The sequence below is a fragment of the Sus scrofa genome, chromosome 14 (assembly GCF_000003025.6).
Source record: "Sus scrofa isolate TJ Tabasco breed Duroc chromosome 14, Sscrofa11.1, whole genome shotgun sequence".
In the NCBI taxonomy this organism is placed as follows: Eukaryota; Metazoa; Chordata; class Mammalia; order Artiodactyla; family Suidae; genus Sus; species Sus scrofa.
The window spans coordinates 53720545-53734428 of NC_010456.5; the positions used below are offsets into that span (position 1 = coordinate 53720545).

Here is a 13884-nt window from a genome sequence, read left to right on the forward strand (position 1 = left end):
TCACTCTCCTTATTCATAAAATGGGGGGAAATACCCCATGGAAATTTGTGGGCATCAGAAAGTTCATGCATTTAAGTTATACATTTTCCATGGTGATATAATTTACAGTCATTTTATCATCATCAGGAAGAGATTTAGTTTAATAACAGACAGATGGTTAAGATGGAGATTGAGATCTATCAAATTATTTTCTCAGTACTGAGCTTAATACTGCTCAAGGCTCATGCTTTGAGGCAACAATATCACTAGCGGATTTCACTTTTTTTCAGCCTTTTCTTACATCTTCCAAGAGGAATCACTGGTTTTCTTTCTCCTATGAGGGTGAAGGCTTTTCATAACAGTTGTAGAATCTTAAGAGAATGGCCATGTAACAGAAATTTTTTGAACATGCCAAATAAAGAGTCAGAAAGGTGTTTTCAATCTGGAAAATGGTACACTATTCATAGAGCTAATGAGTTGTCATCGCATGTTTTCCTAATAGGTCTCTTGATTATGGTAATAGTGTGCATTCTGAAAGCACAACATCATCTCTGAAGCTCTGTTGACCATCCTAGGGGCTATTCATCTCTTCTTTATTACCACTGTATGTAATGTCTTTTAGAGACTACTCTGCAATACCAATGCCACCTCTGTTGTTACACTGGCTTGAAGAGGAAAAATTGGCTGTTTCCACTATTCTTTAAATTTGATCTCCAGAATGCAAGTTTGTTTTTATTTTAGGAGATTTTCTAATGTGTGATGCTTTCAAAGGAATAGAGACAAACTCTGTAGGTCTCTCAATACTTGGAAGGGAACTGAGCAGCCCAATGGCCAGGAGGAGACTCAGCCCATCCACCACCCACCCTGGATCAGCACTGATTTCCTGTGCACCAGCTGGTGCAGCCATAAAGCCACAGTATGTCCAAGACAGAAACGCCACAGGGAGACTACAGCACACAGCTACGATTCATTCATTTACACAAAGATTGCAAACAGTGGGTCCACTAGAACTTTTTTTAAATTGAAAAACATAACAAAACAAAACAAAAACAGAACAAGACAAATTCAAAAACATAATTGAAATGCTGGTTGCCCTTGCATGTCTAATACGTTAATAACTGCATATCCTCACAGAAAAAAAAAGGAAAGCTTGATAATAAGTTTTAAAAATAACACGATGCATAATGATGGAAAGTAAACAATCTACTGGCTAAAATGGTCTATAAAAGGAAAAAACACACAAAAACTGTCACTATCAAGACTGTACACAAAGCTAACAACAAATAAAGGAGCAAGAAAAAGAAGGCAGTTCATTTGCAATAATTACCACGCTCATGAGTGATGACTGAGGAAAGGAGGGTGGTACATTTATAGGAGTTGAAAGGAAAGGAAATGGGGAAAAAGAAAGAAGTTGAGATTTTGTTTTTGTTTTGCTGTTCATAAGGAAATAAAATAGAAAACGTATTAATCAATTTGGGCAATCATTTTTGTGTGTGTCTTTTTTTTTTTTTTTTTAACCCAGCCACACCTGTGGCATGCGGAAATTCCTGGGCCAGGGATGGAACCCAAGCCACAAGAGTGACACCACCAGATCCTTAACCCACTGCGCCTCCAGGGAACTCCTGTGCGTGTTTTTTAAAAGAATAAACATCCCAAACCAATCTCCTGTTGAGAGATGTAACTAATTTTCACATCGGGATGGTCACTCTCACCAAGTTATTTCTGATTTGGGACTCACAAGTGTTATTCCAATTCACGTCTGGTTGACAAAGGGTAGGAGGCCCAGTAGAATAAACCTGTGTGGCCCTTTGAGAAAGCTAATAAATAAATAAAGCAAATAAAAAAGGGACTCAGGATGATGAATGGGATGCTGTTCAGAACCTGTGGTACTTTAGGTAATAACTGCAGGGAAAAATGAAATCGATGTCTGCTACCAAGACAGGGAAGTCAGAGAACTCATGTTGGACTGAGAACTCATTCAGTTTTAGGCACTTTAGAGCTTGAAAATGCCCAGGATTTCTGTGAGATCTGAGAGGCATTCAGATAACAGGACCTGAGATTTTCAGTGGCTCTGAGTTCTCCTGATGGGTCCCTCGGGCCAGGGGTTGTAACTGTCCACACAAACATCAGTAAGGACTTCCGGGCTTGATGTGCATTTTCAGAAAACCAATGTAAGTTTGGAATTCTGCTGGTGATTTTCCTTGAAGGTAGCTAACCCAGTTAAGGAACCGTATGACAAATACTGATGACTGAACCTATACACTCAAATGCCAGGCAGGAAATAAAATTACATAGGCTATATTCATTAGTAGCAATAGCCGTAGAATATGTACTAATGATAATCTTTAAAATACAGGAAGAAAAATGCAGCTCTTTTTCTCATTGTGAGAACAAAAATATACAGGGATACTTTGAAAGATTAGCTAATTCTAAAATATTTCAGAAAGGTAAGCAGACTACAAATGGCAGGGGGGGATAAAATTTATGTTTTGCAATAAAATTTTATAGAAGACTGCATGTTCCAAAACTAATACGGTGATAAGATCACAACTTCAAACTGGACCAAACAAATAAAAACACATAAACATGCTGGGCCTTACTAAAACTGAAATCATTAAAAAAAAAAAATCAAACACAGAAGAATAAAAGCAAATCAAAACCAAAAACATTGAACGGACTTTTTTCTTACTAAATATACGTGCAGCAATAATTATTTCTGATTTAAATGCACTGTGTGCCAAATTTTCCAACTATTTATAGAGAGAAAAGCTCTAAGACTATTTGAGTCATTACTTTTGTGCACATGTAAATTAAGTGATCAGAGTTATTTAAACACAAAAATTACTCTGTAATTTATTCCCTTAAACAATCTGGATGTGCAAAATGGAGATACGAGAAAGAAGCAGAACTATATTAAAAGGGAGGAGATCGTAAGAATGGTGGTGGACTGCAGGATCTCAGAGTTTTGCTACCCTAATCAGACTGAGGAATTTGAAAGCCGAACAGTTTGCTAAAGTGACCAAAGAAAGTTAAGCATTTTCTAATTCATGTGATTTATAATTTTATAAGTAATTCTCTAATAAGGGATCTTATCTACTACTTAACTAGAGAAAAGGCCACGGACAGCAGGTCTGACACCAAAGCAGTCCATGACCAAGGAGGAAGGCTGGGTGTTGGGTGTGACTTGTGTGGGTGTTCAACTCTGAACTTTTAAATGAGTCGCATAAGCATTGTGTCCATTTAAAAATAACCTTGTATCTCTCTGGGGTGAAAAGGTCATGGACAACTGATTCATGTGAGGGAAGAAGTGGGGACAGGTGACCCTTTGAATTTAACTGATCAATACCTGATCCTTCCTCTGTCACCATCCCAAGTCCTTCAGCTTTGTTTTGTCGCTCAAATGCGTTTAGGTCGAGGACACTGAAATAACAGGGAGAAAAACATTTAGAGGATGAAGGGTAGATTTTCTTTCTTCAGGAGAGCAAATGTCTAAGAACTGTTTAGGAGTTCCCATTGCAGCTCAGTGGAAACTAACCCGACCAGTATCCGTGAGGACACGGGTTCAATCTCTGGCCTCACTCAGTGGGTTAAGGATCCGGTGTTGCCATGAGCTGCGACATAGGTCACATGGGTGGCTCAGATCTGCCATTGCTGTCGCTCTGGCGTAGGCCAGCAGCTATAGCTCTGTTTCCACCCCTAGCCTGGGAACTTCCATATGCTACAGGTGAGGCCCTAAAAAGCAAAAATAAATAAATAAATAAATAATAAAAATTCTTTATCTTGAAATTGAACCAAATGTTATCATATACTGAAAATATACCATGACCCAAACAGTATTTTCCTAGGAGCATATAGTTTCTCTCCAGGGCTCACACTGAAATGACCCATGTCAAAGTCAAACATACGGTATTAATGGGTTTTAACTTAGGGAGAACATGACAAAGTCAGCAGATACACTGAAACACCATTATAATAATCACGGTTTTCTACTTGGAATAACTTATTAAGTATGTGTCAGCTTCCTTAGCCAAATGCTCTGAATGATTCTGAATACTGTAAAAAATACAAAATCATCATCATAATTTGTTGGTTAAGGATCATTTATTTAGGGAAGATGAGAAGCAGTCTAAAAGCTCCCAGAAAAAATGAAATAGAATTTTTTATGGTCTCTTAAAAACCCTACACTACTCATTTTCAAGTATGCACAAGGCACACTAAGTCTCCAAGTCCCCTCTTGAAGCACAGGGAATACTATCTTAAGTCATTTAAATTAAAAAAAAAATTCTGGCCACAACCACAGCATGCAGAAGTTCGTGGGCCAGGGACTGAACCCAAGCCACAGCTGTAACCTGAGCCAAAGCAGTGACAATACTGAGTCCTTAACTGCTAGGCCACCAGGGAACTCCTTATGACATTATCAACATTATGTGAGTAATTACAACTTTACTAACACCTAACAACAAGATAGAATAGAAGACACTTTCCCATATTAGTCCCACTTGAAAGTGTGTTTAATCATGAAACATTCTTCTATGCATCAGTACCGTCAGTAGCGGAAAACAAGTACTTGAAAAGATACAGCCACTGAGTAGAACCAAAGCAAGAAAAGCCTGTGCTTACCTGCATGACTGCATCAGGCCCGCGAGGCTCTGAAAGAAGCCCACATCCTTTTTCTCCTTGAGGTACTCAAGCATTTTCTATAGTAAACAGACACACCATGTGGTCACTGAACACAAATCTTGTTTTTTGTTAGGTAGGTAAAGAAACAACAAAAACATCCTTTCTGGTCTGAAATAAAGATAAAAAACATCCAGTGCACACAAACATAATGTACATCATCTTTACTGTGAGACAGTGACAAGCATGTCACAGCAAGAGAGGAGGACATTTCTATATTCAGGACATGCACATGACTTGGAATGAGGGAGCTGCTTACAAAACACCATAGGCAGCATACATGTTGGGGGGAAGTAATACTCTTAGTTTTTTCAAGTCCTCTAAGTATCTGGAGACTCAGCTGCTTAGTACTTACTGGGGAGAAGGCCTACCTGGATGCTAGTCATAGGTTCCCATACAAAAGTGGGTTCCTTAAAGAGCACTACACTCTGAGAGCTCTGACTACCATATGCCGCTATTACAGACAGAAATTCAGTTTCCATTTCCATGGTTTCTAACCCCAAGGACTGGTAGCATTCATTGGACTACTAATATTTCTCCTCTGTCTTCAGAATGATGTCCAGATTCTCTGGTTAAACTTTTGATTAAGCATAAATATAAAAAAATGCCAGCCACCTTGTTAATGTACTGTTACATATCATAGTGAAATAGCTGCTTCTAATGTGCTTCTACATAAAGTTGGCTGGAAGTTTCAAATAAGAGGTACATAAGAGATAAGATAACAGGAGGCACACCAAAGGTTTTAGCAAAATAAAGACACTGCTCTTCTCTGAATCTTGAATAGAATGGAATACCTCTTATAATCAGTGCTGTCTAGACAGGGCTCAGCTAAGCAGTCAAAATTTTGGTAGTAATCTTTTTTTCAGAAATCAGAATTGAAGGTAATATAAAACTAAATTATGTGAGGCTAAATTATGTATATATACATACACATATGCATACACCTATATACATAGATACACACAAACACACAAAAATACAGCCATTTTGGGGTGTGCGTGACAACATATTGGTCTAATAAAACATGAAGCACTTATCAAACACCAGTCTTTTAAAACAAAATGAATATGGCTTACAAGGTCAAAGGGAGGTGGTAGAATATATATCTGAATGTTTAGAGAAAAAAGATCGGTACAGATAACAAGTACACTCATTAAACGGTCTCTCAAGGTTCTCTTGGCTCCAAGGATTTCTGAACGAACACTATATATCTAAGGTCCTTTGAAGTAATTCTTAAGTCAAGGGAAATTCTTGATAACTATTGTGGAGAGATCAGGTAGGTTTTCTTTATGTTTCCTTTTTTAAAAAATGTCATGTAGTCATTTACCATGGACATCAAAAAAGAACACCTGCAAACTGGATGGTAAAAAATTCACCTTTATTTTTCTTTTACTAACTTCTAACTGAAATTTAGAATTTCTTTCAAGTAGTAATCTAAGCAACAAACACAAGGAGGATTGGTAGTGACCATGATTTTGTCACCAATAAAAATTTCAAATATTTTCATATCTCATTACAGTGGTAGCTAGTTAAAAACATTTAGACACGTCTTTTCTTCTCAATAACTGTTAGACCAAATACCAGGTATTTTACTTAATGAGTTCATAAGGAAACATATATTGCTTTACAAAAACATGTTTTATAATATTTTGATAACCACATTCAGTATTCTTGATTTCCTTGGTCAACCTGTGTAATTTTACCTTGTACATTTATTAACATTACACTGAGAGGAGGCCAGAGATTTCAACGAACCGTCAGAAGCAATAAACAGAAAAAGCTTAGAACACAGCTTAGGTTATGTCTCTGTTCTCTTGTAGTTCTGAGATATAGTGATTATATTTGCAGAAGAAAGTACACAATTTGAGAAAACATAATGATGCTTTTCTGAGTCCTTATTTAACCTAGTCTACCATTTGCCAACCCAAAAGAAAGCCCCACATTTTCTCTGCTTTCCTTTTCTTAGACTCTTAGTTCTTCTAGGAGAACAATTCATAGCTTTATCCCATTGTAGGGATTCTGAGGTTCACAGCAACCTGAAGTCAAACATTCTATGATTCTCATTAGCCCTCCTTTCCTTCAGTTAGGGTAGCCCTTTACCTGCCTCACTAAAACTTATCTAAGAAAGAATAGTTACTACTTCCCTGTTCATAAATCATACATAAATACATATCTTTGCATAGAGAAGCCAAAATATTAAAAAATGGAGATTTTAGTTTCAGAATAACACAGACTGATGCTTAAATTATATTTTACTTTGATACTTTTCAATAAGCATAAGAATTTTGTCTGAACTCAGAGCCACAATGTTGGATATGTGAATGGTGTCCTGAAAGGTATGCAGTACACTCCTGTGACAGTCTATTTCTGAAAGATTTTTAAGTCACTCAAATACTCTTGTTCTAACTGACTCACAGACCTTGGCCTGCAATTGGATATAAGGACCGCATTCTTTGTTATAACTGGTTGAAGTTATCAAAATCCTGGTCCAGACAATGTCTAACTTTTAAACAGAACATAGTTATAAAACTTGGTTGGGAAGTGATTTGCTCATATCTTAGGAGAGCAGAAACAATTACTACTAGAAAAATTCTTAACAGTGCCTTCTGTTTACATGTTAACCTAGGAGCCAGCTTCATACCAAATACACACAAAAAAATCTGAAGAGTAAATTTATAGGAGGTATGACACTATAAAATATGCTCCCAAACTAGGATCCCTAGGTAAGAATATTTATTATTCACTATTAAAACAAACCAGCTGGTATACTGACTTATTCACATGAGCAGCAATGCAAATGGCAACACTATATGACATGACTTCAGATTTCTAAAGAGAGTCAGGGTTCCACGTGGGGTGTTTAGTGTGTTACCCAGAAGATATTTAGATACTGAGAAAAGATAACCATAAAAATAAAGGCATATTTTACATAGTAAATGAAAAAAATGTACAACTAATCTTTTTTTTAGGGTAACTAAAGTAGTTCAGGATGACTGCTGGCACATCTGTTTGAAAGCATGTTAAGTGAATGGAATGATGACATTACCTGTTGTACAGTAGAGTTCCCGCCATTTAGGATAGCAATTCCAAGTTTCAAAGTAGCAGCCACCATGGGTCCAGTTTCACCTTAACAATATTTAAAAAAGTGTTCTTTATATCACTTCACCTGCTACATTAACCAATCCTATCTCAAAATGCGCATGTTCAAAGTCATTATTACCCTCTTACAAATCTTTCTAATGGTGGAAGGGGACAGACTGACTTATATACCAAAAAAATATATATATTAAAAGAGTAATAATGCATGTTTTGCCATCATTATTTTTACTCAAACTTGTGTAATACATCCATGAATTGATACTTTATGAGGACATAGAAAAAAAAAGGACAGGAAGAAACAATTGATTTTGAAATGCTGACACCTAAAATGATTAAGAGTCAAAGCTAATCATGTATACTGAAATAATATCAAAATGAATAGGAGCTACTGAAATTTTTTTTCTTTTTTTTTTGGCTTTTTGCCATTTCTTGGGCCACTCCCATGGCATACAGAGGTTCCCAGGCTAGGGGTCAAATCGGAGCTGTAGCCACCAGCATACACCAGAGCCACAGCAATGCGGGATCTGAGCTGGGTCTGCAACCTACACCACAGCTCACGGCAATGCCGGATCCTTAACCCACTAAGCAAGGCCAGGGATCGAACTCGCAACCTCATGGTCCCTAGTTGGATTCGTTAACCACTGAGCCACGATGGGCACTCCTCTTACAATTATTTTTTTTTTTAATTTTTATGACATACAAGTAAATTTCTTAAATTTCTTCATTCCCTCAAGAAAAAGTTTGAACAGTTTTTATATGTTCTGTTTCATCACTTACATCTGAATATGTTTATAGTCTTGCTTTATTATGATAACTAGTTACAATTTTAAGTTATTGAAAGTAATGACAAAATTTTACATCCAGTTGTCCATAATTTGGTATATTATATTTTATTTTTACGTTAATCACCTCTACTGATCTTAGAAGTGAAATAATTCCTATATTTGGAGATGGATATTTAATAACCACTGTAACTTTTCCATTCCATTACAAATTACAGTAAAAAATTTCCACAAAGAAGGTATTACTGTTGTAAGAAAAATCATCTTGAATTGGTTGACTAGTGAAAAAAGGCAACAATACATAAATTACTAAAAGTGACTCACTTAAAAATCTAAAGATATCTATGAAGGTTCCTGAGGGCCAAATCCAGCTTGGAAATTGTTTCTGCTGATAAAGCTTTATTGGAACATGGCCACACCATTGGTTTATGTACTGTCTGTAGCTGCTTTCACGCTACCATAGTAGATCTGGAGAGTTGCCACAGAGACCTCAGTGGCTCACAAAGCTAAATATTTACCATCTGGTCTCTCCTAGAACTTTCACCTACTCTTGATTTACACAATCAGTTTGTTCGAGGTGTATCTCCAAATAATTCCCCAAACTTAGTGAACAGAAATAAAATGAATCTTTTAGTAAGACTCTGATTTAAAAAAAAATCAACTTTGTACACAGTAAATGAGAATGCCCATTTGTCAAGTCACTCGACCTAGTCATGAATAAGAAATTCAGAGACTAATTAAATCAGTAGAATTTACATACAGGAGCTCTAGGAGTTCCCTGGTAGCTCAGTGGGTAAAGGATCTGGTGTTGTCACTGCTGCAGTGTGGGTTTGATCCGTGATCTGAGAACTTATACGTGCCATGGGTGCGGCCAAAAAAAGGGGGGATTCCCAGGGACTAAAGAGAAATTCTGAAGAATCAACCCTTCAGAGGTAGAGTCAGGAACCTTACCTTTGCTGGCACTGATGGTCTGTAGCACCATCTCAGCAGCACCACGGTCATGGAGCCTGGCTTGTTGGTAGAGAAGCTTTTGCTTTTCCATTTCTTTTTCCTGAACACAAATCCCAACCATTTAAGTTGTGGCTGTCGTTAAGCAGAACAGCTTTCTATAAACCATATTTTTTTAGTCATCTCTTCATGTATGGGCTCTATGACAACATTATGGACCATTTCAACACCAACAATGTTATTCAACAGATGTTAACATATTCAACTCTTGGTTTTGCCCTTTATATTTCTCATGATAGACTTTTGGTATTGGTTTATCAGGATGAATTTTCTCAATTGTAATGATCAGATTAGTCCAAAGCCTGTAGCATAGTTTTGAAGTACTGTACTTCATCATAGAAACTTGCACTTTCTGAATGATATTATTTGTGCATTAGTTTGTCACATTTTTAATCATCTCCCAAGTCATGGCCATAACTTGATACTGCTCAGCAAATGGCTCGAGTTGCAAGTTTATCACTGAATGACAGAAAAATCATTAACTGAGACGTGTTGGAGTTTAAGCAAAATTGAAAGCTGATATGGATAAAAAGGTAGGCTTCAACTAAGTAGTAAACTTATGATACAGATCTCCCCGGTAACCCCCCAAAGAATAAAAGAAGCAAGGTGCCTTTATATTTTGTATTCTCTGTTGTTAACAAATGATACTGCATCGTGTTGCTAGAGCAATGGCTGGAGTTAGTTATTTTCCACTTAAACTACCACTGAAAACATATAGGAGGAAATAAACATAAAATATAAAGGCACAGCAAGTTCAAGACTGGTAGGATCATTCACTTGAGCTATCTAGTTCGCTGGAGAATTGAGACGGAACCAAGCAGTATAAGTTGCAGAATGAAAGTTGCATAGAGCCCTATGACAGCGCGTCCATCAAATGGCGTGGTAGAGAAGCTTGGTCAATGGGACATGAAACAGTCAATTAGTATCATGTCCATAAACACAACGGCCAAAACATATATGACCTAAGAGCAGGAAGAGCTGCAGCAGAAGTAGCCAGAGTGACAGCTTTGCTGCCATAAACTTTCCATCCAAAGTACGGAAAATAGACACTGGAAGATGGAAGAGGTTTAAAAAATGAAGGCTTGCTAGTTACAGAATATGAAAAATAAAGTAAACTAAAAGGAAGGGGGGGGAAAGAAATGGGCTCAAACAAATGAAAAAAAAGAAACCTTTAAATCAAAAGCAACCAACACAGACATTTATGCTGTTACCAGAGAGTTCTCGCCGAGGCTGGCAAATTTGTCTCTTAAATCTTTGATAATATCGTGCTGCGAAAACAAAATTGATCAGGGTTTTTTTTCACACTATAGTTCGAGCTCCTGTGGTTAAATTTTTATTTTTTCTTAAATTATGTGATAGGCCTAAATGGAAGCAGAGAAAAGAAAAAAAAAAGGCAGCTTTGCTTTATATGTAGCCATGCTAACATCTAAAAAGTTTGCCTTCATGTTTAAACCTCTTCCTGTGAAGTCAGAAACAAAACAAAAACAAAACCACACAGACACACAAAACCATATAGTCATTACAACAGTTTCAGGAAAACTGAAAGAAGACCCTTTCATCTGCTCTTCAGGTGTTGTTTAAAATTGGTCAGCAACATTTGATTCTTCCTTTTAGACCCAACAATCTTTGACTTTCCTCCCATTGCCAGAGCTATTTATGGGATTTTATTTCCCAGCTTAATCAGCTCCCTTGGTGAAGGAGTTTTCCAGTGAAACAATAAGAAATTACTGGCTTAAGGAACTGCAACTATTATTTTTGTCAACTAGAGAGACAAGCGAATTAGAAAGAGTGATTTTTTTTCTATTGACTCAAAAGAACATACAAAGATAGTCACCAGGAAGTTCCAAAGAAGATGGAAGACGGCAGCATGCCGTATGTTCTTGAGGAGAAACAAAAACCAAAACCCCTCGCAATTTGTGCCCCAAGAGTAAGTAGACCAGCTCAAGGATCTGCCAGAACAACTTGCGCCATAGGTTCTAAGGTCCCAGCATCCTCTTCGGTAACTGAAATCACTCATGATGGATGGACCTCAAGAGGACCAGGAAAGGCAAGACATCAAATTGCCTTCCTTACAAAGTAAACTCCCTGGGCAGAGATCACTCTCACTTTGCTTATATAACATCTAAGTTTCAATAATAATCCACATTTGGGGGGAGATGATGAGACTCATTTAAAAAAAAACAAAAAAAACCAAAAAACAAAAAAAACGTTGAGCCAAAACAGACAGACTGACCTAGAAGGAGAAAAACCTTATTTCATAAGGAGGATCAGTTCAATTGCTCTTAAATTACTTCTGTGTCACACTGAGTTGAAAGCTTGCTCTTCAGAACATCTTTAGTATTATTTCTTTTTTGTACTTTGCTGTCCTTTGGGAACTGGTTTTGGGTATGTAATTTACTCTCCTCACTGGAAATTTTCTCACTACATTAAAATAAAATAAAACTTTGAAAGTGAACCAAGAGAAAGTTTTCAGGCCATAAAATGATGGATTATGTGGAAAGAAAAAGTTCTTTCATTGCAAACTTACTGCAGATTAGAACTGGAGACACATCTTTGAAAAGAATTTTACTTAGGAAATAGCACCTTTGCAAGTACCTTTTTAAAAGCACTCTTTTAAAAGTGGGGTTTCTCGTCTACCCCACTCCAAATTCTGCATGAACCGCCAAAGGGTCTTAAAAAAATATTAAACCTTCAACTTGTAGTTCAGTGTCTAAATTAACAAGGTAACAAAGAAAGGTTAAGGGGAAAAAATAAAAATGGAAAAGGAGCAGATCCACAATTTGAATTTTCCCTTAGGCAAAAAGTTCTGATTGCCAAAAGCAATCAAGAATTATCAGCTGTTTTCCAAATAAGATTGTTATGAGACTTCTGAAAGTCAAGGGTGATTGTAAATCAGATCTATGATAAAGTCACAGTCATTAAATGGGAGTATGTAACATGGGAGTTGTTCCCAGTATAACTGAAGATAGTGATAAAATTGCTAATAATCTTCCCTTTTGTCTAAGAGTGCCTCATTTTTTTTTAGCACTGGATGGGGGTGGGGGAGGGAGCAGAAAGACCTGAAAAAACAAAACAAACAAAAAATTTGATTCTTCAAAAATCTGCCTTATATGGGAAAAAATATTGAGACAAGAATAAAACACACCATTCTCTGCTTCTTGATAGAGAAAATAGTTACTCTTCATAATGGAGATGAAAATATGTTTTAAACTAGGGCAGTCTGATGATGGCAAAGAAATTCACATTGTTTCTGAAGGGCCTTCCTAGTTTCATGGACATTTGGGACAGCATTGTGCATCATGCCAAAAAAGCCCTGCATTTTTTTTTTTTTTTTTTTTTTTTACATTTCTAAGCCTTCAGGCAACTGTTGAAAAGATTTTCTTAATGTTTTCCTCTTAAACTGCATGTGGAAGCCAGTTATAAGTTTGAACAGAAATTTCCAGGAACTGAACCCATTCTAAAAGTATTTCCCATAATGTAGTAATGTCATGGGTCAATATTAAATAATCTTATTTAGCATCTTAAATGTAGTCAAAATCTCCAAGGTGATGCTGAATCTTAATACTGGAGGAAAAAAAGATTGAAATATAGAAGATTTAACTGGATAACAATGAGGACAAAGCTGAAAGGCAGTGAAGTGGTACTAATAGTTCAGTTTACAACACAAACAAGCAGACTCAGACTAAGGGAAAATGAAAGTTCAGCTAAGAGTTGCATTTCCAGAACGTCAACTAATTTTGTTCTGTATTCCAGCTTCTGAAACTATAGATTAGTCACGTTCACATAGAGGTGACTCATAGTGCTAGGAAATCACAAGATTATAACTTTACTCAATAATGAATGGTTCCCCAGATTATTAAATTTTAAACTTAATTTAAAAAATTAAATGTACATGGAGTTTTCTAGAAACAAAGCTCCATGAAGAAAGGGACCATGGCTGGTTTGTTTGTTGGCTTGTTTATATTAGACACGACACCAGTACACATGTACTCTATATCCAGTACAGTTTCCTACACATAAAAGATGTTCAAGAAAAGTATGAATGATAGAACTAAATAATGTGATATTATGTAGTACGCAAGATTAATTTGAAATTTTTCAAACATTATCTTTCATCTGAAGAGCTTAAAAGCTAGTACAATGTTTACTTTAGTACATGGTCTTAAGAAGTATAGAATTATACACATACAAAAAAGAGTAATTCTCAAATTGTAGGTTTTAGCTTAATTTTTTTGTCTGTACCTTTCATTATTACCAATTCTCTTTGTTGCTAATTGTCATATACTACAATAATCTTCCAGAGTTCTGTTTCTCATAATTTCTAATGTCCTCTTTAATT

At 36.4% G+C, this 13884-nt stretch overlaps 1 protein-coding gene across 1 annotated transcript in view; it reads right to left on the minus strand.

The window, feature by feature from the left end:
* RYR2 (ryanodine receptor 2) overlaps positions 1-13884 on the minus strand; it is a 754552-nt gene that overhangs the window by 68405 nt on the left and 672263 nt on the right. The window contains 4 exon segments of the mRNA XM_021072683.1: positions 3326-3399; positions 4600-4676; positions 7703-7782; positions 9489-9588. Of these exon segments, the coding sequence (XP_020928342.1) occupies positions 3326-3399; positions 4600-4676; positions 7703-7782; positions 9489-9588 (331 nt within the window).